General features: G+C 41.0%; 1 protein-coding gene and 1 non-coding gene across 3 annotated transcripts; one reads left to right on the top strand and one right to left on the bottom strand.

Moving 5' to 3' along the window:
* The first annotated feature begins 1,417 nt into the window (after nucleotides 1-1,417).
* Nucleotides 1,418-26,288, top strand: adgrg4a (adhesion G protein-coupled receptor G4a). Of its 2 annotated transcripts, none has more exons than XM_049586620.1 (29): nucleotides 1,418-1,703; nucleotides 1,807-1,906; nucleotides 2,039-2,668; nucleotides 4,628-4,725; nucleotides 4,836-4,894; nucleotides 5,426-5,480; nucleotides 7,426-7,463; nucleotides 7,574-7,722; nucleotides 8,284-8,337; nucleotides 8,511-8,594; nucleotides 9,472-9,557; nucleotides 9,664-9,734; nucleotides 9,841-9,868; nucleotides 10,694-10,716; nucleotides 10,807-10,949; nucleotides 11,034-11,163; nucleotides 16,569-16,675; nucleotides 16,926-17,142; nucleotides 17,233-17,398; nucleotides 17,704-17,856; nucleotides 19,127-19,264; nucleotides 19,352-19,397; nucleotides 19,602-19,705; nucleotides 20,582-20,703; nucleotides 21,122-21,390; nucleotides 22,653-22,755; nucleotides 23,025-23,305; nucleotides 24,496-24,597; nucleotides 24,716-26,288. In XM_049586620.1, the coding sequence occupies exons 2-29, from the start codon at nucleotides 1,849-1,851 to the stop codon at nucleotides 24,862-24,864; spliced, it is 3,663 nt and encodes a 1,220-aa protein (XP_049442577.1). In that variant the 5' UTR covers nucleotides 1,418-1,703; nucleotides 1,807-1,848; the 3' UTR covers nucleotides 24,865-26,288. The 2 variants fall into 2 exon arrangements, with proteins under 2 accessions (XP_049442577.1, XP_049442576.1); XM_049586619.1 differs by having other exon boundaries at nucleotides 1,804-1,906; nucleotides 24,716-26,287.
* On the bottom strand, nucleotides 16,190-16,261 carry trnae-uuc (transfer RNA glutamic acid (anticodon UUC)). The gene has a single exon. It is a non-coding gene; the product is annotated as a tRNA-Glu (tRNA).
* Nucleotides 26,289-26,478: the final 190 nt, after the last annotated feature.

Raw genomic sequence — 26,478 nt, forward strand, 5'->3', positions numbered from 1 at the left:
TAGAAAACTTACAGCATATTTTCTAAAACATCTCCCTGCATTTGGACATGATTAAGTCATTTTTTTGTCTACACTGCCACATTTTTAGCTTCATCACAGCATTCAAGGAAGAGCAGTTTTTTGTACTTCTGTGTTGACTTCATAATTCAGCCTTTGAGGTTGCCGCTTGGTAAATAGGCCTGTTGTGTGTGAAGTTTAGTGTTGGATCAGAGAGGTTAATCTGAGCATGTGGATTTCAACATGTGTGTGTTCATTCATGTAGGTGTAGTGGTGTGTGGTGCTGGACCGAAAAAGTGCTCTGTAACGTTACTCAATATATATTTCATATCTAGCATTTGTAGAAGCAATTGCCACCTATGCAGATGATGTTTTATTACATTCATTTTCTGTAACTGCTTATCTTGTAGGGGGTCGCGGGCGGCTGGAGCCTATCCCAGCTGACATTGGGTGAGAGGGTACACCCTGTACGTGTCACCAGGTCACCTGGACAGATGACACATAGAAACTGACAATCATTCACGCTCACATTCACACCTATGGCTCATTTAGAGTCACCTATTAGACTAACCTGCATGTCTTTGGACTGCGGAAGGAAGCCAGAGTACCTGGAGAAAACCTGACATGGGAGAGAACACGCAAACTCTGCACAGGAGGAACCTTCCACCTCAGGTTCGAACCGGGAACCCTCTGCAGCCGCCTGTTTTACTTTTGACATGTCAAACCAAACTTACTAAACTGCTTTCTTATTACTGCCTGGATTATGATCAGAGACAACGTTTTCTTTTTCTTTTATATGACTGATACACTACATTCTTGTACGGTGTAGGGCTTTGGAAAAAGATGGTTGGGGAGGACGGCAGGGGTACAAAGTGCAGGACCTTGACACCAGAACTTTGGGTCCATGCCCAGACTCCTGTCTTTGGTTAAGTCACGGAAAGATAATCTCACATTGGTCATATGACCTTTTGTTAATACGTTTAGTATTAACACTGTTGGGAGGAACTTACCAGGTACATTAATTAGCAACATTTCCTCATTATGTTAATAGAAAACGCAGTTTCCTCTTCATTATGTTTCCTCAAAACGTATTTGCTAGAACAATTTAGCTGCGACAGGGCTGGCCATCTTCTGCTTTTAGCTGCCATGATCATTAATGTCAATTAAATTAATTCTCAGAAGCATTATTGTAGAAGGAATCATAAAAGGAAGCTTATACAACAACTCTAAATATAAAGCTTGTTATGTACAAGCTATTTTTATACATTACAGGAATGGTACATCTGTGTCATCAAAATCTACACAAACATGGGGCATGTGTCATGTTTCTCAACATCCTGCAGTATCTCTTCAAACTTTAAGCCTGGTTTAGATAATTATTACCATCAAAACTCTCACTGAAAGTCTGACACTGAAACCATTCACACTGGACACAAATCACCTAAAAGTGGTCACAGGTGGATTTTGATGCTCACTTTTGCAAACATTTCATCAAGTTGAGATTTTAACGTTATCATGTTTGTTAGGTATGTTTATTGCTGGAGATTAATGAGTAACTCAGGGAACTGCAGGGAGAGGGCGTGGAGGTCTTCTTATAGAGAAATGAAGTGACGTTTGCCAGAAGACTCATGGCTCGGCCAGCTTCTCAGGAGCTGATACTGATTGTTTAGATTCTCACAAGCTCAGATTTCAAGGAGATGACGGTGGTAAGTCTAAGATTGTATTTAGTCACATGAAGTTTATCATTACTTCTTTATTTCAAAGTGAATGCAAATTCTTTTTGTTCATCTTATTGTCTCCTTTCAGCAGATGACAACTTGACTGACATCGGAAGCGTTCTTGTTTGCTACCATGAACTCCCTCAGGAGCCTGTCTCTAATCTGTCTCTGTATACAGCTCCTGGGTTCAAGTAAGATTTCAGACCAATTAAATGACTTTAAAGCACTTGGCAGCACTTTAAAGTCTTTGTTTGTCTATCTATTTCCATTGTGTTCATGTATGTTTATTTGCCTGTGTCTTTTCCACCTATGTGTTGCTTCAGCTGCCTCTGCCAGTACCAGCCTGTGGGGTAAGAAGCTGCCGTTCAGGTCTCGTCGGTGTATATGGCAGCTACAACCAGATGTTGTGGTACCAGCCCTGGAGGAGCTGAGTGTATGCATGCGTTTATACTTCACCCATAGAACAACATGGACTGGTTTTGACTACCAAGCACCACATGGGGGACACACCGAGCTGGGGCTTGGGGGCAAAGGTACACAGCTGACAGTATGGCTGTTTGGAGAAAAACACAGCTTGGACAGGGATTTAAAACTGCATGAATGGCACTCTATATGTTTCACCTGGTCTGGCCAAGCTCGCAGACTGAGGATCTACATAAATGGAACCAGTCACCATGAGGTCTCTGTGAGCCCCGTGCTTCCCCAGCAACTGGCCCCAAACGGCACTCTCACTCTGGGGGTGTCTCATTATGTAGACAAAAATGGTGAGGTGCAGCAGGAGACTGGGATGGATCTGCTTGGTGACATTGGTCTGTTCAGGATATGGGCCCGAGAATGGAGTGCCGAGGAGCTGACGGGGCAGAACTGTGCAGATGGAGACGTGGTGAGGTGGGACCTGCAGCAGTGGAAACACAACTGTCCTCCCCCTGAGCCTGACAACAGTCTATGCTGTGGTAAATATAGTGTCACCTTTTTCTGTTGTGTTTCATGGTCATGCACTGAAAATCTTGGGGTGGCACGCCAAAACTAAAAGTCATAACTTATTTTTATGTAGCACATTTTGGCAACAAGGCAATTCAAAGTGCTTTACATAAAACATTAAAAGCATTAAGGCAAAGTGCAAAAGAAACCCATTATAGAATCACATTTAGATACAATCAAAATGCCATTAAAAAGCTAGAAAATCAAAAATAAAAACAAGCTCAAATATGAATTGGGGGAGTTCAAGTATCTCGGGGTCTTGTTCACGAGTGAGGGTAGAATGAAGCATGAGATGGATTGACAGTTTGACGCGGCATCTGAAGTGACGTGGGCACTGTGCCGGACCATCGCTGTGAAGAAAGAGCTGAGCCAGAAGGCAAAGCTTTTGATTTACTGGTTTCGTCTACATCCCTACCCTCACCTATGGTCATGAGCTCTGGGAAGTGACCAAAAGAATGATACAGTACATGGACACAACCGGCCAAAATGAGTGTCCTGAGAAGGGTCACTGGGCTCAACCTTAGAGATAGGGTAAGGAGCTCGGACATCTGGAGGGAGCTTGGAGTAGAGCCGCTGCTCCTTCGCATCCCGTTAGAGGTGTTCCAGGCACATCCCACTGGTAGGATGTCCCGGGGTAGACCCAGGACACGCTGGAGGGATTACATATCTCATCTGGCCTGGGATGGGTCCCCCAGGAGGAACTGGAAAGCGTTTCTAGAGAGAGGGATGTCTGGAATACCTTGCTCAGCCTGCTGCCCCCGCAACCCGGCCTCAGATAAGCAAAAAATAGACGGATGGATGGATTAAATACAAGAATAGATGCTGTAGTATATAGGCTAGTTGAAATCTATGTCAATATGGAGAGTTAAGGAGTTGCATCTGGTTTCTTATTTACAGTTAATGTTACTAATTATCTGATGTTCATAGACTAACACCGGTACGGTACAGTACAGTACAGTACAGTACAGTACAGAACATTTTGAGCTACATAACAGTCCTGTTCTAATGAGTTATGTATCTGTACCTGCCACATGATTAATTGTTCCTCAAATAGGCTGGATGTCCTTTCCCTTTAACGTACAAATATACAGCTCTAATTTGAATGAGTACATTGATTGCAAGGAACAAAACATTTCGTCGACTCCGAGTCTCATGGGTACCCATCGAGCCCATTTTTATTCAGATATCTTGACGTGAGAGTTCAAGGGACTCCTTTGAAAATGGCCATGCCAGTTGTTCCCTCCCTAAAGACTTAGCCTCACTTTGGAGCATTATTTAGTCCCCTTCCTGACAAGCTGAGCTGACATGGTTGGTACGAATGAATGCCGTAGGTTGTCTAGTTTCACAAGATATCACCACCTTTGCTATCTTAAAAATAAGTGTACCACAGTCACTTAAAGAGTTATATTGGCCTCAAATTATTATTATTATTTTTTAAAGATATTTTTTGGGGCATTTTAACCTTTATTTGATAGGACAGACAAGCATGAAAGGGGGAGAGAGAGAGAGAGAGAGAGAGAGAGTGACATGCAGCAAAGGGCCACAGGCTGGAGTCGAACCCGGGCCGCTGCAGCAATGGCCTTGTACATGGGGCACCTGCTCTACCACTAAGCCACCGACACCCCAGGTCTCAAATTATTTTTGCCCAGGTGGGGCCAGCAATTGTAGCAGCAACTGTATCCTGCTCTCCCCAGCCCCCTTGGCAGCGCCACTGCATGCTTTCTCACCAGTTCACATAACAAGGCAGTCTAGTGTAAATGAGGGTCTAATGAGCAGGCAGATTTGCTGTTCAGTAACTACAGTTTAAGGTCAAAGAAAAGGTAAACCGCACATTCATGAGTTCAGCAGTGACTGCTACATAAACCCTAGACGGGTCTGACACATTTTTCTTGAAACATTATCTTTTCCTTGTCTTTTATTTTTGTTTTTAGCATGGTCACTCTACAAAATTAAAATGTGGACATCCATAGTTCACTCTACGAAGCCTGGAAATTGCTCAGTGTCACTGGAGGGAGTCACAAGAAACTGGGTATGAAGAATATGTAAATATGTCAGAAGGATTTGGCGAGCAATGACTTTGAACAAACAAATCCGATTTGCCTATCCAAATAACTCATCTCTGCTGTTATCTCTTGTCAGTTGGAGAGCGTTTTCCCCCACAACTTTTCTGTCCATGACATCCATATATCATCCCCAAGGTAACTTTTCAAGCAATACACTCCTCACTGTCAGCTGGCTGTGGTACAGGAAGTTTTCAGATATTTGCTTGGATAAAAGTGCCAATACTGTAATATAAAGATTCTTAAATTAAGGAAAAGGTCCTTTATTGGAAAAATCACTGTCGCCAAAGTATAAGTACTCAATACATGTCGTAAAACATATTAGTAAAGAGTACTAACAAGTAACCAGAGCTGTCAAATTAATGTAGTGGAGTAAAAACTACAATATTTAATTTTGAATTGTAGAAGAGTAGAAGTATAAAGTAGCATAGATTTGAAATATTCATGTACAGTCTCTGAGTAAATGTGCTTAATTACTTCCCATCCCTGCCAGCTGGTTTCTCATTAAGATAGAATAGCTGTGTGTGTGTGTGTGTGTGTGTATGTGTGTGTTTTGCCATTTAATGACAGAGGTAATTGGTGCACTATAAGCCTACTTTGATCACAGTTGTAATTCTTGGCAACATTCCTGTCAGTAATCTGTTATCTGTTATCTGTGTTTCCCTATAGGCATAGCTGCCATGTGGTTAATAATTCTGCTGCACTACTTGTGCAACAACCTCAGGTACACCACTATTAAGAGTTCTCCGTTTGATTTTCCATGGAAAGACACAGCAATATCCTCAAAGACAGCTGATTAGTAAACAGATGAAAAGCTTTATCTTATTGAGACAATGTCATTTTCCGAGGAAATGAATGACGTATGTGAGCACTCAGGTCAGTTCAGAGGAAGGTGGCTAGGCACTCAAAACTTTTACTTAAGTAAAAGTAGCAATATCATAGTGAAGAAATACTTTGTTCTTCAAAGTGTTGCTTAAGTGAAAGTACATAAATAGTAGCATCAAAATATACTTAAAGTGCCCTTAAGTAGAAGTACTCATGATGCAGAATGGCACTTTTCAGACTTTTCATGTTATAGCCACTGCTAGATTTCAATAATTTACTGGTATAGTACATTTGAATTAAAGGTCCAGTGTTTCAGATTTATGGGGATTTAGTAGTTACCAGCTGTGAGGACGGCAGATTGCAAGCAGCTGAAACTTCTCCGGGTTAGAATTCCTTTAGTGTTAATACTTCATGAGGTTTTTGCTGGGAGCTGAATTGACCCTCTGCTAAGCGCCGCTCCCGGACGCAGAGTGACCAATCACAGTGTGGCATTGGGCCGGCTCAGACCAGGGTCCGACAACGACACAGCTGTGCACCATTGGCTCTAATGCAATTATTTCAGGTTTCCTTCATTTTCAGGCTGGTTTTGTGGATTTGGAGCTAAATGTTGTGCCTGGGGCACGTCATGTATTAATGATACTCATTACCTGGAGAGGTTGGAAAAAGATATATGTTTCTTCCCTATTCCAAAACCAAAATCAAACCCTGAAAAGTGTAGGGTTAGCTAGCTAGCTACTGAAGATATAGCCTACTGAATGTATACACATGCTGCTTTTGCTTTTTAATGATTATAACAGTGAAACAAAGACCGACCCTGCTGTACAGGAACCAGTGAAGGGAAGCAGGGAAACTTTGCTGATATTCAACCAGCTGTGTGTCATCGCATTGTGGGTAGATGAACGTTGTTTGATCCCTGCCCGTCTGCTGGTGGAGGTCCAGGTGCTGGCAGCAGCACGGGGAGAAGCCAAACACCGTTCATCTGCACACACTGTGATGCCACACAGCTGGTTCAATATCAGCAAAGTTTCCCTTTATATTCATTGTCTTGTGTGGCGATCAGCAGTGATGTAGTGGTTCACTTTTACACTGTGATCTGTAGCCTAAAGTTCGGCTTTAGCTTCTAACTATCTTTGTCTTTTTAACCTGTTGTTGCTGCTGGGTCAGTTTGACATCCTGGATATATCCTTCAAACACAGACTGTAGAGCCCTCTGTCTGCTTCTCTCTGCAATCACTGTTTCATTTTTCCTGAAATGTGATAATATTTCATCAGGGAGTGCAGTTAGTTACAGTGTGGGCTCAATGCTAGCAAGCTGACGGACCATCACAAAGGGGCGAGGCTTAGCAAAGGGTTAATTATCTGCAGAGGTCTCTTTCTCTCCAAAACAAACGGACCATGTGATTACTGTTACACTGTTCGACACTTTGCAGATAGGCTGTACACCTGCTAATATATACTACTAATAAATAAGTACTATGTAATGAATATACTGTATAATGTGTATTCACCTATATAGATATAAACAGCTCATTCTAAGTTCATGAAAACATATAAATTCCTATTTTCACGTGATTATACACTAAAGAAAACATTATATTATATTCAGTTTCTGCCAGTATATCCCCATGAATCCTACACACTGGACCTTTAATGTTGCAGCTGATCAAAGTTTGGCTAATTTTAATAGGTTTATACTGCTGGGTAGCTTGTAAATTCCTATCAATTGTGCTTAAGCACAGAACTTGAGCATCTGTACTTAGTAACACTCCACCGCTGGCAGTGAATTATATTAAGAGCAATCAGTCAGCCTTTTAATAAAGACATGAAATAATTCTGTGTTTTCAGGGATCAAGAGCTCTCTCAAATTCCATCTGTGACAAGTGGTAAGACAAATTCAGGACATGAAAAGAGTTATAATAATTACAATGCATAAGTGTATACTATCCAAACTTATAAAGCAGATTTAACTCATGTCATTGTGATGAATCCCAAGTTTCAGCTGTAGCGTCTATGTGAATGTCAATCCTGCTGCTAATGTAGAAGTGGTTCAGACAAGCATTGCCTTGTTGCTGAGTTCCACCTTCTCTTATGACTTCCTCAACCTGTCAGCTGATCCTAACAGCATCAGTATACTACCTGTGGGTATGTATAGTCTGTATGGTACACTTCAGCCCTGTCACCTGTAAAATGTATTGACTTCTGTGTTTCAGTGGACTACTGCACCAGTCAAACATTAACCAAACACACTGCTTTATTGCTTTCTAAAAGGATGTATGTCCATGTAACATAAAGGACATAATTACACAATATTTGTTCAGTAATTGTATTTTATAGACACAAAGCAGACTTTGGGTGTAGCTGGAAATGTTCACTTGAGGCGTGAACATCAACAAATCCATTAAAGTGATTTCATTTACCGTGCACTCTCACTGTGGTTGTTAAGTGGCTGAATTAACAGGAAGCTGCACAGATAATGAAGGTAGAAAAAGTAATTGCACACCTGCAGAAACACATTAGAGACGGATAAGACATTTCTGTGTTTCCAAAAATACCTAATAGATGACTAAGATATGTGCGACTGCTCATTATGAGAAATGTACATTTCCATAATTTGATTTGCGTCACACACTATGCTACTTTTGAATGTTTCTTCTTTAAGATCCTGCAATTAATATTAATATTTATTTAATTTGTTTCTTTCAGAGTTATTCCCTGTAGGCCCGCTGCCAACTGTCAGCACGGGTGCACCTACATCAGGTGAGCAAGAAAAGGATAAAACAATGTCTATGAGTACTTGGTGCTTGCAGCTTTATGGAATAATGAAGCCTTTGTGATAGCAGTGATGTCATGTTTTTCAGTCAGGTGCAGATAAAACTGCAAGACAGTGTCTTTGTTCTGTAATATTTTTTGTCATGTTATTTAATTCACAGAAACAGGTCCGACTCACAGTCTGTCAGCTCGACCTGCTAACATGTCAACGACAGGAGACCCTCTAGATCTCAACGAGACTGCCGGTCAGTTCACCAAACCTATATGAATCATGCTTGTTTCTTCTTTATGTCAGCTCAGGCCTTTACTGTCCTACAAGAGAAAATATTTCCTGCTAGAGAAGCATTATAACATAAAAACTTTTCAATCAGGACTCATTTTTTTTTATTGTAAAAGAATATTTATTAACGTGCACATAATAATGATTAAAATGTGAGAAGTCTTCGGCATTACACCCCGTTGAGATGGTATGATATAAGGAGGGTGATGAATCCATAGTCAAATCGCATGGAGAGAATGGAGCTGTGTGGGAAGGAGAAATAAGAGCACTTACTGCACACAAAATAAATGAAAGTTTGAACTGGTTGCATTTAATTTATGGTCATCTGAATCCTTTACCAGAGAAATTTTTTTATGACAGTGTGGTCTGGATATGCTGTGACAGATCTTGCATGATTTTACTTGCTGTCTCGTTTCATACACTTAAATTCCCATTCTGACAAATAGGTCTGATCTGTTTCAGTGATGGATCTGTAAAATAACACCATCAACTCTATGTCAGCATTTGACCTAAACAGCAGAATGCACAGTCTTTGTTGCCCTTCACATCAAAGTTCAGTTTCTTGTTGTTATAAGTACAAAGGTACTACAGTCATTAGCAGTTTATTAACTCACAGCCATACACTGTACAGTCATTGGTATGACGTATAAACAGTAGTGAAGACAACGACACAGTGTTCTTAGGGAACATGTGAAGGGCAAATGTTGCACCATTTTTTTGTTCTTCGGTAAAATATTACACAATTTGATTCAGATTTCGTCTTTAAACGTTAAATATAATAGTGAAACATACACACATACTGTAAAGACACACTGCTGTGCTATCTGTCATCACTCCTGTAGTTGGACCAGACACATTCTTCAGAGTTAACCTGACCTTAAGTATGACTGGTAGCCCGACGAAACCAGAGGATATCATTGAGAAATGGGTATGAGACTCTGCGCTTTAAAGAATATGTGTACATTACACTGTGTATATGTATATGTAGATGTATATGTGTATGTGTACACTGAGTTATTCTCTTTGGGCAAAAGGTGAAAGAACAGCTGCAGGTGAATAAGACTATGACTGTGCTGAATCTCATCATAAAGGAGAATGTTGGCAGGTGAGTCCCATTGAATTCATTTATTGTTGCTAACAAGCACCATGTGTTTAATATATTTCTTAATAAAGTGCTAGTTGACTTATTATTCATCTGTAATATTTCATAGGGACATGCAGCAGAACAATGGACTCCTGGTGAGTACGCACGTCATTTTAATAGCAAGACAAGTTAGATCTACAACAGTGCCCCTTAGACATTTAAAGAACTCCATTATGTCACTGCTAGGCTAGTTAAAACTATATTAGTATGAGAGTTATGGATTCACATACTTTGGTTTCTTACTCTAGAGTTATACTTTGCCAATTTTCAACCAGCTTTGTATCATAATGATGTACGTCGTATGTGTAAATGGACTGTGGTAAATTTCCCTCTATCTAACCAGTGTCCACATCTACTGGCTTATCTCCCAGCTCAAATCTAAAGATTGTGTGTTTCCACATTTTTGTATGTCAGCGACCACAGACACAAAGCAGATCGAGAGAGAGACCTGCCAAGATTCTGTTACTGCATTGTCTATTTCTGTGTTTTCGGAAACATACATTAGCTAACTGTTTTACTGTATTTTGGGATCATTTTGTTACCAGCCGTCCACCATATTGTTTCCTGTTACTTTCTTTAATGTTACTTAAAGGAGAAGTCCAGTATTTTGCACTTTGAGCCCCATTTCTGGGTTGTTTATGATGAAATAGAGTGGTTAAGACCAAAATATTGACAATTGCTCCTTTTCCGGAGAATCTGACTTTCTTATTAGTTGCTTTGCATATATTAATATTGATAGAATTAGCATTGTGAGTTCCATAACATGTCTTTTTTAAGGCGTTATGCCCCCCTGCCACAGTGATCAGTAAATAAAAATGATACAAATGCCATTCATTTTATAGTTTAATACTAGGAATAATATCTCATACCACTTCAACCACTGACATTTATAATGCAGTATCTCTCTGCTTTTCCTTCAGCTTTTCCACGGCCAACAAAAAGAGTGAGTTATTAAAAAAGGAGAAGCATATTATTGTGAAAGCTACCTGCACTGCCTGTTTTGTATGCCACTAACTGTATGTTTCATCCACAGATATTACTGCACCTTCCATGTACAGGAATACAACAAGAACAGTGTGGCAGACAGTAAAGCTTTTATAAATGCTGCCCTGACGACAAAGTATGACAATGGCTCCATTGTTATTCAAACTACAGATGTGGTGATCAAGCACATACGTAAGATGGATTTCCTGACACAAATAAAAAGAGACAGATGTGTTCAGTAATGGCTCAGCAACATGTACTTATTTTCTTTTTCAGTTCCGGCAAACTGTTTAGAAGAAACAACTTCAACAATCTATGGCTCATACATTTGGCCTGAAGCATTTCCACAAGTCGACCAAGTCATGGGATGCAAAGAGCCAAATTCAGGGAGAGCCTCCAGGCTTTGGTAAGACATTAACTTCCTTTTATTTAGTGGATTAAATATTTGACCAGAGACAATGAGAACTGAATTGTCTGATTGAGAGATTATGATCTCAACACATGCCGCTAATCAGCCAACACACTAATCTTAAACAATCATCACGCTGTTCAAAATGATTTAATGTTTTATTTATATTAAAGGGGTTGGGGGGGGGGGCAGGCGAGCGGCTGAAGTGGAGTGAAGATTGTCCCTCGCTGCGGGGAGAAGAGAGAGGTCATAATTTTTGAAAAGATACATGTCTGTAGATGAAATTTTGGTATGATAGCAATCCCATAGTGGCAGCTTAGTCACTGTTATCAGCTCATGACGTTAACAACCCCTTCAGATAAATTCCGTTTTTTGACACTGGTGTATATCTGGTTCAGGCTTATGGTAAGGACATTTGTTAATGTTTTATAATGTAGTGTTTGGTATCATTATAAAGGGGACCTTCTTGGCTTTTATGTAAGCCCAGTATTGGGTCTTTCTGACAAACATAGAGGTCACCAGAGCTCTTTAAACCACCAATAATACACGTTTTCCCACCATTTTCACCTAAACTGTATACATTCTTTTAGCCCTGTGGCATCCATGGACTACATATACCCACGAGGCTCGGCTCTCTCTCACCGCACAGCGGCCCTCCACATCCCTCCCTTGCCGCCGTGCACATATACTCCAGAGCCTCGGCGCCTCTCCTTGACCAACTAACCTAAATACTATAAACACACTACTAACTGTAAACCTACACTAAAATACACTATGCTAACTGTCACGGGGATGCCCTGTGACCTCTAATGGTAAAAGACAAACACACACAATGCTTGTCCACCTCCAGGCATTTTCATACACCATCTAGCCGGCAGGTGTCTGGGGTTGGTAATTAGCACAATTAAGGTTGAAACCTGGTAGTTGTAGGTGTAGTTGTTTTGGTGCTTCAGTGTCACAGGCACATTTACATGAAGTCAGGAAGAAAAGTCTGACAATATTGTGGTTTTAAACCTCTTTATTTGACTAATTCTTTTGTGTGTCTCACCAGACTGCACTTGGCCAACCTCTGGTTTGGACTCAGGAACTGCCAAACCAGACCCCACCCATTTGGATTCCTTTTATAGTCAAGTTCCCGGGGGAATGTGCCAAGTGTAGTATGGATGAGGGGGAGTTCTGGGGAGATATTTGTGCAAGGGTTGATTTTGAGCAGTTTAAGAACATTTTTACTCTTTTGGAGTGTGTAGCAATGTTTTTCACTGTTGGCTTATAAAAAGTAGTCTGAAGAGTATGAATTAATCACTACTGGTTGTTGATTGATTTATTAATTGTATTTCCCATGTGTAGGAGGAGCTACTGTCTATATATGCAGGAGTTAGAAGCTTCTCTAAAGTTTCTGAGATCTGTCTAGCAAGCCGGCCACACCGCTTCACCACTCGACCAACCTTACACTGACAATACAATTCGACAAATTACTAGCTACTCTCTCTGCTCTGATCCAACCTATTCGCTATCAGTTTGATAACTGCGGACAGAATGGTTTGATAGTAAGGGGAGGAGGAGTAAAGGGAGGAGGGCAGGTTTAGCGTGGACAGTTAGTGATGTCATTCGCCCCAAAAAAGAATCATTCGCCTCCAATGTAATGTAATGTAAATTCAAATGCAGTAACCAGGTTTCAAGCTGTAGAGGGCACTCCATACCACATTTTTAAAAATAAAATGTAGATTTCCAACAGTTTGCACTAAACTGTCAAGATTTTGAGCAGGATCAGTCAGAGTAACTAAACCCTAAAACAATGATTATCAGCTGAAAAAAATGGTTTTAGGGTTTAGTTACTCTTTAAACAGCAGCATATTACATAATCTAATAATCAATAATAAACATGAAGTGATTTACAACTGAGACAACGTGTAATAATGTCCAGGGGGGTTTTCATACCAGCCTGAGTCATAAGCCAACATTCATCCTAAAGGATTGGTTTTCACTCTATTTACTTGTGCAGATCCTGTTTATCTTTGTCGCAACAACCCAGTTTCCACAGAGACAGCTCAGCGAGACAAGAAAATTCCCTCAATTACAATGTCCTGTTCCAATCAGTCCTCCCACTCTGCACACAAGCTCTGACCCCATCACATGTAATACTGATGGATCTATGCCAACCCGCAGCTAAGGAAAAAAAAAATCAATTTCCTTTTTAAGTGAATTATTAGTGTAATGAAGGGCTTCAATCGTCAGGCATCATCTCTGCCAAATTTGATATGTGTGGACAGGTGGTTTTTATTTATTTATTACCCTTTGTCTGGCGATAATTGTAGGAGCAGAGGATCATGGGGGAGATACAGTGTATATTCAAGTCAAGTTTATTATGCTTATTTTGCTATTCAAACTGGTATTTTCGGTTTCTACTAGAACATGTGTAGGTGGGCAAAGAAAATTTATTTTCCTCATACCATTGTGCTGGAACACATGAGTTCACCCTCTGTCTCATACACTTTGTTTTACTGACACTTTAAACCTGAAAAAGCCCAGTCTGCTCTGAATGGTCAGTAGTTACGGGTCATCCATACCTCAATGTTTTTGCACTGTCATTGCAGCCAAAGGAATGACTGCAGTGGAGTAATGACACACTTCCTACCCTGTCAAATCACCAATAAAAGCTTCTAAACTAAAATCTTCACAGCTGCATATTTTCCAAAATAAGATCAGACTGAAGAACAAGAGCAACCAAGATTATTTGTTTCCCTGGCGTTAGCATGAAGCTACATGTAGCAGTGTAGGCTACATAATGTAAACACCATGGCTGACATTATACATTGGTTTGTGGACTACCATTTTGAAGCCTTGAGTTTGAGACATGTACAGCTGCAGAAACATACATGCCACGCCCCTTCAAACTGCGCTCACCACCAGTACAAGAGAAACCATCAGTGCGATCGCCAGCTGCACAGCGCTACAATGCTACACTGTAGTGAATAAGGAGACCAAATGTAGCAGTAATCAAGTTTATACTTCATAATACATGAAGACGTGATTCCCTTTGTAAGTTATAAGATGTGACCCTTCCCATAACCCTTAGCCTAACCTTAACCACCTCTCATTTACCGTAGTTAGCTAGCTAATTGCTAACGTCTGGACTTCCACCTCCAGGCAAAGGAGCGAAGGGGGCTGATCTTGGACTGACTTGTAGATATGGTGGGCAAGTCATGTAGCTAGAAGGCAGGTCACATAGCAGCTCCAGCGGTTATACCTACTCATAAAGTTAGGCATTTTGGCCATCACCATCTTGTTTTTTTGTGTGTGTGTTTTTTTGTTTGTTTTTTTAAAGAGAAAGAAGTAACCCTATTTGTATTGGAGTACGGCTCAGGCTGCCTATTTCTGTCCGAACCCGACCCGAGCCCTACAAATTAGTAACTCAGAGAGCATGGGTGCAGATCTGATGACAAGTTTGGGGGGGACACAATCAGTTGTGATTTTTTTTTTTATTGCACGCGTGCAAATCATGCCCACAGAGCGCTTGAGATTGCCAGCATATTTCACAATTTCATAGAGTCTCATCACCAAGTCATTCAAAAAGCACTACAAAGAGAATCATATGCTTACCTTTACTGTTTATTTCTCTTAAACAGCCAGTAGTACATGGAACCAGCCATCACCCTCCTTTTCACTGCTTCGCTGTTAGTTAATGCTACTTCTAGTTTCAGGGTCTCAGGCATGTTATGTCCACTCACGTTCTCATCTCTCGCCTCTCACGGATTCCCATTTCTCCTCATCATCTTCTCTTTCTCCCAGTATATAGGACTACTGTATACATTTGTTCAGTTTCAATCATTTAAGCTATTTAGAATTGGGGGGGACAATTTGTGTTTTTCAGAATTTGGGGGGGACATGTCCCCCCCATCCCCCCCGGGATCTGCACCCATGAACCGAACTTGACACACATTCTGGTTTTTATGTCCAAACCTGCCCCGAGCATGGCACAGTTAATGCTACGTTACTTAAGTTCTGAGTTTGTCCTTGACACGGTGTTGTTTTCACCTTGGTTTCAACTTGCAACTTTATCGTGATTAAACACGTAGCACCTTGTAAATGACAGTCAGAAGACATTGTTTTATTGTTTTATAGGCTTATATAGCACACACACACACACACACACACACATTCATCATCAGTTATAAATAATCTGAGTCTCAAGATTAACGTATGTCAGGTCTTCATAGTCGTATTGTGAAGTTAGAGTATAGAATCCACCACGAATGTTCAGCACTGTCCTCTGTTCGATTAGTCTTCCAGCAATGCTGGAGTTCTGTTCCCTGCTATTGATTATACTTCTGTCTTCTATTCACCTCACTGTCCCCTCCGTTCGCCTCACTACCATGGAGGGCAGAGCATTCAGCCGCTCTGCTCCCCATCTGACATTTGTTTGTTTGTTTGTGTGTTGTAAAATGTTGAATTATCTTGTACTTTGTATTTTATTGTATTTTACTCTGTATTTTTCTCTGTAAGGCGACCTTGAGTGTCATGAAATAAAATAAAATATTAAAAAATATTAAATATTTAAAATATTAAAATATTATTATTATTATTATTATTGGAAAGGCGAATGTCTCAAGCAAGAAGGGCCTCTGGTAATGTTAGGTGATGACATATTTGTTTGATACCCTTCATTGTTAGCTAGCTAACGGTAACTTACGCCCGCTAAAAATCAAGGTTACTCATACAACCTGACAAGGCTTTGTGTTGTGGTCATGGGGGTAAATTGCAGATGCAATGGGACTGCATTTGTACAGCGCGCTTTTAATTCATCTGATCCCTCAAAGCACTTTTTACAGGACGAGTCACATTCACACACACATTCATACACTGGTGGCCAAGGCTACCAGTGTAACACACATCAATGGAACATAAGGACCAATTTGGGGTTCACTATCTTGCCCAAGGTTACGTGGACATGCAAGGATTGAACCACTGATTTTCTGATAAGTGGTTGAACTGCTCTCGCTCTACCTCGACAAATAAACATTATTTCCCATACCGGGAGTTGAACCCGGGCCGCCTGGGTGAAAACCAGGAATCCTAACCGCTAGACCATATGGGATCATACCTTTATCCCAAACCCCAGCAGTCAAGAAGTAGCCCAGCACAGACAATAGACACATAACAGGCTGGACCCGAACCCGAACATCATTTGTAAATATTTATCTGAACCCAGCCCAGGTCCCGTCAGGTCCTGTTCACCTCATGATTTGAAACTGTGGCCATGTGACACTGTAACATTATATATTTGACAGAAATTAAAGAAAAGCTTAATAGGTCCTCTTTAATTAAACCAATCAGAAACAGACCAGAAAGAATATTCATTTACTTTTGCCTCTGTTGTTTCTGTGATTCTCTTCTCTCCTCAGTAAGTTAGACATTGAAACTGACAACACCAACTGGGCTGATCCTGACATGACACAGTGCGACCCGCTTGTGACCATATCAGACCTCGACAATATCACTGTGACCACTGGTAAGAGGATCAGTCACACACACACACACACACACACACACACACACACACACACACACACACACACACACACACACACACAGAGAGTCTGGTTAATTTATATTGCTTAGAACAACATTTAATAAGATTATTTGCCAAAGCACTTGAAATTAGACATCACATTTTCGTCTTTTATTCTTCCATCTAAATAAACCACAAGAAAAATGTGGCCAAAAAAACAAAAAGCATAAATGATGTTATTACTCTCTAGGTAACGCGGCTGAGGTTGTGGACATGATCCAGGACCTTGTGGACGTTCAGCTGGGGGACAGTGCAGAGCTCTCTTCCTCCGAGCTGGACACAGTGGTGGAGAAGCTCAGTGAAGTGGTTAATATCAGCAGTGTCAAACCTGCTGTCGGTGCCGACATTGTCAATATTGTTTCAGATATCCTGCTTTCCAAAACTGACATCACTCCAGTGGCGAGCATGTAAGTGTGTGCCTGGTTAATCCCAGTAAATATAAACTTTTGAACACTTGCATGTGATTGAATCCATTTGTCCTTTGTCTTTGGAAAAAGTGTCCTCGATCTGACGGACAGAATGGGGAACAACATGGATTTCCCAGAGGAATCTGTCAGCATCACAGCACCCTCGCTGGCCCTGTCCATGATCAATGTAGATCCAAATGAATTCAGAGGCCTCACCTTTGGTGTATCTGCACTTTCACCAGTCCTGAATCCAGAGGTGAGAAGCTATAAATCTTAATTGTGTACTAAATAGAGGAGCAAATTTTACATATAACCTGTATTTTTTTTAAATGAAAAAAATGAGATATTCACAAGCAGAAGGAATAACCTGTCTTAGATTTTCTTTAAACTCCAAAACTGGTTCCATTCGACTGCTTGAGGACAATTTCTGTTGTGTTAATGTCCTGGAAACAGTTTAATGAATAGACATTAAGGCCTCAATCAGCTGTGACAAGTGAACCTTTAACAAAGAGGCAAATGAGAAGAACTCATAGTCTGAATCACAGTTTTTTTTCCCCTCAGGTTTTTGTCAACCAGAGCTTTGCGAGTGAACCACTCCCTGACACAGATGCAACAATCTCTCTGCCCGCTGAAGTCCATGACTTTTTCAATCCTGGAGAAAGAAATAAAACTCGTGTCCAGTTTCAGTTCTATGGAACAGACGACCTTTTTCAGGTACCTACTGCCAGTTAAATCTTCCCTTTCTGTCTTTTTTTGGTCATTGTTCCTTTCTTCTCTTTTCTAAAAGGCTGACTAAACTAGGCCTACAATATCTTATGCAGACCACGTGATGCTTACAGGGTGGCACGGTGGTGTGGTGGTTAGCACTGTCGCCTCACAGCAAGAGGGTTGCCGGTTCGATCCTAGGTGTGTGGGAGCCCTTCTGTGGGGAGTTTGCATGTTCTCCCCGTGTCCGCGTGGATTCTCTCCGGGCACTCCAGCTTCCTCCCACAGTCCAGAGACATGCAGATTGGGGACTAGGTTAACTGATAACTCTAAATTGTCCGTTGGTGTGAATGGTTGTTTGTCTCTATGTGTCAGCCCTGCGATAGTCTGGCGACCTGTCCAGGGTGTACCCTGCCTCTCGCCCAATGTCAGCTGGGATAGACTCCAGCTCCCCCCGCGACCCTCAAGAGGATGAAGTGGTTAGAAGATGAATGAATGAATGATGCTTACAGTTCTGACATTTTAAGGGAATAGGTTGAACTTCTGGGGAATAAGCTAATTTGGCTTCCTGAGAAGATCAATGCCATACGCATGTCTGTCGCATAAATATGAAACTTCAGACAGATAATAGTTAGCTTAGCATCGAAACAGGTGGAGACAGCTATCCTGGCTCAGTCCAAAGGTAACAACAACAACCTCACTATTAAAACACATTATTTCTGGCTTGTTAATCTGTACAAAAACCAAACTGTAAAGACGACAATCTGTGGTTTTATGGGGGTTATTATGCACCAGGCTATTTCTTGGCTGGGTGCAGTAATTGCCAGGCAACAAGCACTTTTACTCTTGGGTTTCTCTGAGGATTAAACAAACAAGACATGCGCTGCATCCAAAATCGCATACTATGGACAGATGTACTCAATATGTGTACCAATGTTCAACATAGTTTTGTGTTCATAAACTGTGGTATGTTCTTGGCATCACTGAGCTGTAATTACCACATCACTTCCTGAGAGCCTTCAAGGAAAATGGCCAAGGCTAGGTGTTTCCCCCACTTCCAGTCTGCCTTCATAGCTTCATATTTAATATAAACACATGAGAGGTGTCAAACATCTCATTTAACTCTCAGCAAGCAAACAAATAAGCGTAAATGACAAACAAAGATAAATAATCACTTAAATTTGACAAATTTGATCTTTCTCACTGGAGTGTATTATATTGACCAGTGACCTTATCCTCGTCCTTCCTCTTAATGTTACAATCACTTTACTTTTAACAGGATCCACACACGACTAATGCAACACACAGCGGGTTGATGTTGAATTCCTATATAGTTTCTGCCAGCATCAATAACAGCACTGTCAGCAACCTGAAAGATCGAGTGGTGGTGACCTTCAGACACAAAAAACTCAAACAGGTGAGAAATTAATACGTTATGTTCGTCAGTGGGATGAAGGGTTTTCACTGTGAAACCATCATCACCTCCCTTTTTTCATCTTCACAGTCAGGAGACCAGGTGCAGTGTATGTTTTGGGATTTCCAGAAAAATGGTGAGATGGTCGTCATCTTTTATACTTCACATGTTTACAGTTGATTTCGATGATTTACAGTTATTGAGCCTCAAAGTACTTTTTATGAAGTAGTGACATCAACAAAGGTCCTTTGACGTAGGAGGCTGTTGATAAGCAGCTTTTATCAAATGTTCAAACATGTGTGTGTGTGTGTGTGTGTGTGTGTGTGTGTGTGTGTGTCAGGTGGACAGGGCGGTTGGAACAGCAGAGGTTGTGAAACGTGGAGTGTTTCTGCTAATCAGACCAGCTGTCTCTGCGATCACCTCACACATTTCGCTGTGCTCCTGGTGAGTCACTGCTCTGCTTCTTTATAAATCAAACCAGGAGACGAACAGCTCCCATAAGCCCCAACATACTGTGCACAATCTGGCCAGTTGCTGGCTGCTTGTAAATTTTCTTGCCAGCGATGCATGAAGCTGATGTTATCAGCACAATGTGTGAATTTCCTACATGATTATTTTTTAAGAATTATGATGGGATGATTTTTTGAAGCTTGCACTTTTGCTTCCCATAGTGTCAGTTTTGACACCACCACTAGGGGGCTTTCAACATATGCAAAAATATATTAATTGTGTTTGTATGGTGTGTTCAGGATTTTTGGATGTGCTAATAAATTGCACTTCATGGAGCTACAGTGTGCAAACCATGTTTTATTGCTGTCTCTTTTGGTCCAGCATCTGGCTTAAAGGGTCCAGTGTGTAAGATTAAAGGAATTTAGTGGTATCTAGCAGCGAGGACTGCAGATTGCAACCAGCTTAAACTTCTCTCAGGAGGTTTTTACCATGAGCCAAATTATCCGCAGAGGTCTCTTCCTCACCAAAACAAACACACCTGCTGATTTAAACCAGTAAAAACACTGAATAAAGCGTCAAAAATAAATGTTTTTCTGATGCTGCTCATGAGGTGGCTGCTAACTACGGTGGCCAACACAAACATGGCAGTGTAACATGGCGGACTCTGCGGACAAGGACCTTCTCCCTATGTTGGGAACCTCAGTTTGAGGTTACAAAAACACAATGATTCTTATTTTCATATGATTTTACACAAAACACAGTTATCATCATATATTCCATTTCTGCCAATATATCCCTCTAAATCCTACACACTGGACCTTTAAATGGTTTTTGGATGTGTGTGACTGCTATGCTCTGTATGTGTTTCAGGATGTATCCAGAACACCTATCAGTGAGGCCGACAGTCAGATTCTGACAGTGATCTCGTATCTTGGTTGTGGTATATCCTCCATCTTTCTGGGCATCACAGTTCTCACCTACCTTGCCTTTGAGTAAGACACTCGGAGCGACACTAACATACTTATTTCACTGTAACACGTTCATTTTATGGAGACGATCTTTACTAGGTTATCCAGCCAAAGGAGGCTGAAAGAAGACATTGCATAAGTGAGGATTTACATTAGCTGCACTGCGTAAAAGCAGGATGTGTTAACGAGAGGTCCAGTGTTTAGGGTTTAGCGGCATCTAGTGAGGTTGCAAAACTAAAACTTCCACTGGATAGACAGCCTAGTTAATGACAAGACCATCTTCACAGCAGTATAACACTCCTTTAACTGTCAGTAAAACTTCGCATACTGTAATGTCAGCCAGCAAAGTCTTAATCAGCCTATTTGCACATCAGGATGAAATCCAGAGGTCTGTCATACTGAGTTGTTCCCTGTGTCTCTTTCTCATTCTCGCTCGTTTTAGGAAGTTGCGTCAAGACTACCCGTCTAAAATACTCATCAACCTGTCAGTCGCTCTGCTAGGGTTGAACATGCTCTTCCTCCTGGACTCCTGGCTCTCATCCTTCTCCAACTACGGTCTGTGCATCGCCACTGCTACCACGCTGCATTACTTCCTGTTGGCTTCGTTCACCTGGATGGGCCTGGAGGCTGTCCATATGTACCTTGCTCTGGTCAAGGTCTTCAACATCTACGTTCCCTCCTACATCCTCAAGTTCTGCATTGTAGGATGGGGTAAGACAGGATTTAGGTGCTCCTCACTGTAGTAGAGACAGTCAGGTTGGCTGTGATTGGCTGATTGGTTTCAGGAGTGGATTTCGATTGGTTGTTGTCAAACTGCTGGGGGCTGAGTTGGTAACTTTTGATGTTATAGATCCTTGTTTTTCAAAGAATTTCCGAGAAGTATCCTGGAAAGAAATATGTAATGTATTATAAAGATAGGAATGACCAATTTACACCACCTGACACTGTCAGTTTGGGAATTTCAGAAAAAAACGCAGATTAACAGAATTTCTATCAGAAATGAATCATTCCTGTTATGCAGCAACATTTCTATCCCCGTGAATAACTTACTTATATTTGCTTAACGTAAAATGTCAAATATTTATAACAGTTGTTGTGCTGAATTCCATCAGAAGCTATAGATCTAGGTCAGTCGAGCTTCTCATATTCCTTCTTCCTGATGTTGCTGTCACTCGGGATTGCTACATCTATCACCACTGCCTTCTTCTGTCTGGTTGGTTTGCTATCATCAGTTTGTCAGACTGGATCTGGAAGTCCCACAGGAACTTAATTCAGTCATCCAGCCCGTACAAAGCACAGATGTTCCTGTATACCATGCCAGTCACTTGGTTATGGCGTTCCACGTACGCTCTTCCTGCCTGCATCTTACACCCTGTTAGTATGTGCTGAACTGTCTCGGGAGCAGCCTGACCTGTGCCTGTGCCTGTTCCTGTGCTGCCATGATCAGTGCTTCTGTGATGTCTTTCAGCCACTGGTAGGATTTCTAGATGTCGGCAACTTCCTCAATCTGACGGTGGTAAATGCAGTGCAGGGGCTTGTCCTTCCTTGATGGTTCATCCTCCTCTCCTACATTCTCAGGTTTCTGCTGCCTAAGGTATTCACTTAGCAGCTCAACTTTGGGGGCCATCCTCCGGATATATTCCTGGATGTTGGTAGTTTCGTCCTTGACAATAGCTCTGATGCTCACCAGTCCTATATATATATATATATTACTTTGAGACCATTGTCAAGAAATGACATAACATATTTGATATCGTTATAAAAGTTCTGTACATGTGTAGGAGGTCACTCAATCTGGATTACTCTCAGCTAAGCCTAACTAAGCTCAAAATATCCACCCTGTTAGGTTGCCTGTTTGTTGCTGCATGTCAGGAATGATCCAAATGTATTCAGGAATTATTCTCTTCTTCGTCACAGTGGGTAAATATGTTTAGTTAACTCTGATCCAAAGTAATTATTGTGTGTGTTAACAGGTGTTCCTCTGGCCATAGTCAGCCTGGTGCTCGCCATAGATAAAGATGCTTACGGGAACAGTGTGGCTGAAGACGCTGCGGTGATTCAGTCCACTGATCAGTTGTAAGTACAAGCACTGGTCTGTAGTTGTGACCAAGGTGAGTCATATCTATTCTGGGAGCATCACGACTAAACTGTGTGATGAAAACTGTGAGATCAGGTCATATGAGTGCCCGATATCATAGATTTATAAAATTACACAAAACAACAACAAACACACAAGAAATCAAACACTCAACAGGGTCTTACACAAACAAACATAGTTGATGACATTTATGATGACATTTCATAAATCCCAGTTACATAATGACTAACCCTCTGCCTCCCTCCAGCTGCTGGCTGCAGAATGACATCTTCTTCTACATGACGGTGGTGGCATTTGTCCTTCTGATCGTGTTTTGCAACATCTGTGTGTTCATCGTGGTTTTGGTCCAGATCAGAAGGATGAGGGCCAATAAGCAGTCAGCAAACAGCCCCAGCTATGTGCATGACTTGAGGGCGGTGGCCAGTCTCACCGTCCTGTTAGGCCTGACGTGGTCAATGGGCTTTTTTTCATTTGGGCCAGGCAGAATGGTCCTGATTTACTTCTTCACCATCTTCAACTCGTTCCAAGGTAACAGTCAGTTGTGTGACAGTTTTGTTACAGTCCAGTCACCAGAATAAATGTTGGCATTGTACATTCATTTTTAATCTTATGCTGTGAAAAAGTTGTTGTTACCGTGTGGTTAAGTTTAAGTACGGCTCAAAATGTCCCACCCTGATATTAAATAATGCCCAATTTTGTCATAACAAAAACTGCTGGAAATGTTCCCAATGTGACATTACAAAATAAGCAGTTTTGTTGCAACAAACACTGTTGAAAATGTCCTGAGATTATGTTATAAAAAAAACAAAAAACAATATTGGTTTGTTGCAACAAACAAGAAATGTTCCGATGTGACATTAAAAAATACCTTGTTTTGTCACAACAGACACTGCTGGAAATTTTCCTGATGTGACGTTACAGAATAATTGATTTTGTTGCAACGGACGCTGCTAGAAATGTCCTGATGTGATGTTAAAAAATACCTGGTTTTGTTGCAACAAATATGGCTGAAAATGTCCCGCCCTGATATTTAAAAAATACCCAATTTTGCGCAACAGGCACTGCTTAAAATGCCCCGAAATGACATTTAAAAAATACCCCGTTTTGTCGAAAACAAAAACTGCTGGAAATTTCCCGATGTGACATTAAAAAAATCCAATATTGTCACAAAAAAACTGCAGGGAAATGTCCCGGCATCAGTTCAAAAAATACCCAATTTTGCACAACAGGCACTGCTAAAAATGCCCTGACATGACATTAAAAAATACCTGGTTTTGTCGAAACAAACACTGCTGGAAATGTCCTGACGTGATGTCAAATAAACAGCCAGTTTTGTTGCAACAAAACAATACTGGAAAAGTCCCAGTATGTCATTAAAAATACCTGCTTTTGTTGGTTACAGACAGTGTGTCACACCATCCACCTCCTCCTGCTGAGAACCTCAGCTTGTAGACATGTAATCTGAGCTACATCACCTTAGCGATGTTGCCATGACACAAACGAAACAAACAAATGTAACTTATTTGTGGTTTGCAGAAACGTTTGATGCCAGCATTTTATTCTGGCAGCAGGGCTGGGTGTTAATCATTACAGAGGAGTGTCATTTTTAACACATCTGTAAGTCTGTTAGTGTGTGGAGCAACATGTAGGTCAGTCAACAAAAATTTGTACTATATCTCTATCATGTCTCCATTATTGTCTCTGCTCTTCCCTCGTAGGGTTCTTTATCTTTTTGTTCCACTGCCTGATGAAAGAAAACGTGAGGAAACAGTGGAGGATCCACTTGTGCTGCGGACGCTTCAGACTCAGTGATTACTCAGGTACATATTGTTTGTGCACATGGGACATATTGCAGTATAATAGCCAGATGGTTGAGGGGGAAGTATTTTCAACACAGATGATGTATTGTTTTCTCATTCTGGTCCCCCTTGTGTTCAGACTGGAGCCGTTCTGTCACAGTGGGCGGTCACTTCAAAAAGAACCATCTTGTTAACTCTGACTCAGTGGCCTCTGACAACACCTCCTCCATCAGGAAGGTCTCCGACTCCTCTACGGGATCAGCACCAAAGCACCACCAGGGGGCGTGAGCAGGCCTCTGTCGGTGCCACTCTGTGCGGCTCTCCCTTTCAAGGTCTATTAATCACAAACACTGACAGCAGAAAGTAGAACAGCTCCGTGTGAGTTATGGGCAGGGAAGGATCAAATAAAGCACACATACAGGGAGATACAATGGGTCCGTGGACACTCCTTCATCAGACATGAAAATTATGATAATACTGCACTGACAGCCATATCAAAATACAGCAAAGAAGTATGCCCTAAAAATTGCATATTTTATTCAGACAGCCCAATTTACAGTTCACCTTCAAGGTTTACATTTCTGCTTTCACTGGACTGTTGAAGGACAGATGCTTAAAAAATATTTTGTGTTTGTAAAACTTTTAGTGAAGTAATGAGTAACAGGAAGCAGCAAAAGTTTTCCACTTAAATCTAATGTGAAAGATCTGTAACCAAGAACTGTTCAAGGACGAAACATAAGAAACTGTGGTCATGATTTTTTTTTTTTTTTTGGTAAGACATGAGATGTTGTTTGTTGCACAGCTCAGTTTCCTGCCTGCTTATTCTTCAGAACTTAAAATTTCTACTGCTCATGTTTCCTTTGAAAATGTTTTTAAAGTGGAAAGAGACACATTTTTGGTGCTTTAACATATCATTATGAAGTAAAACTTAATTGGCTGTAGAATAATGACACCATCAGCATTTAGATTGGTTCCCTATAAGTCTCGCTTTCACTCTGCAATTCTGTCTGCCACCAGGTACGATTTACCAGGAAAATGAAGCCTCGATTTACGGCACAAAGGAAGTGTGACAACCATTAAAACAACCAAGACAGGAGGAGGAGAGTGCTTTTGTTTTCCTCAGAAGCTATCAGTAGCTGTCCCCAGTTACCAAAGTGAATCACTGAAAAGTTCTTTGCAGGTACTACCCCTAGAAGTGGAAATGGCAGATGGTGGGGCAACTGAAGTAGCTGTGGAAACTGTGGTAGTTGCTAAGCTCTGAGGAAAATGGAAGCAATCTGGTTGCCTTTGTGTCAGTGGCTCAAGCAATAATACCACTTTGAACAATGGAAAAGTTGTCTGTTTCCACTTTAAATGTATTCTTTATTTCAATGATAAGAAAATATTCATGTACGTTTTGTGAGCGTCTGAAGATTGCTTTTGTGTGTGTGAAGATTACAACCCATCAAGATCATGTCTGATTTTTTCTGACTGTAAACTAAATGCTAATGTTATTTTAGGACTGACTGGAAACCCTCTGGGAGCCCACACTACAAAGTGTGTTAAAATAAAGTGATTATTTTCTTAAAGACGATCAGTTACTATCATAAAATCTACACTGACTGTGTCATTATAGTGTTGTGTTCCAAATGATTTCAAAGATAAAATAAAAATGGCTTTGACAGACAAAGTGTCAGCCAAAGACACTTCACAACTTTTCTGTGCAACAATAAAAAAAAAGCCAAAGGATGAACCAAACAGGGTCCAACACTTAATTACTGCAGTGAAAACACAAAGACCCAGAAGCCAGCCACAGAACCCATGATATGAAGGTCAACCCGTAAAGGTAAACTGTGTTCAAGACTTTGAGTGTGTGGCTGAGGAATGTTTTTAATAAGGTGTCCGTCAGGTTCTGGAGGAACT

Source organism: Epinephelus fuscoguttatus, linkage group LG9, assembly GCF_011397635.1.
Source record: "Epinephelus fuscoguttatus linkage group LG9, E.fuscoguttatus.final_Chr_v1".
Lineage (NCBI taxonomy): Eukaryota > Metazoa > Chordata > Actinopteri > Perciformes > Serranidae > Epinephelus > Epinephelus fuscoguttatus.

Bases quoted from the DNA above. Each gene is read 5' to 3' on its own strand.
- adgrg4a (XM_049586620.1), top strand. From the start codon at position 1,849: ATGAACTCCCTCAGGAGCCTGTCTCTAATCTGTCTCTGTATACAGCTC. The intron at 19,398-19,601 runs GTGAGATGGTCG...TGTGTGTGTCAG, and splicing joins TTGGGATTTCCAGAAAAATG to GTGGACAGGGCGGTTGGAAC. The intron at 22,756-23,024 runs GTAAGTACAAGC...GCCTCCCTCCAG, and splicing joins ATTCAGTCCACTGATCAGTT to CTGCTGGCTGCAGAATGACA.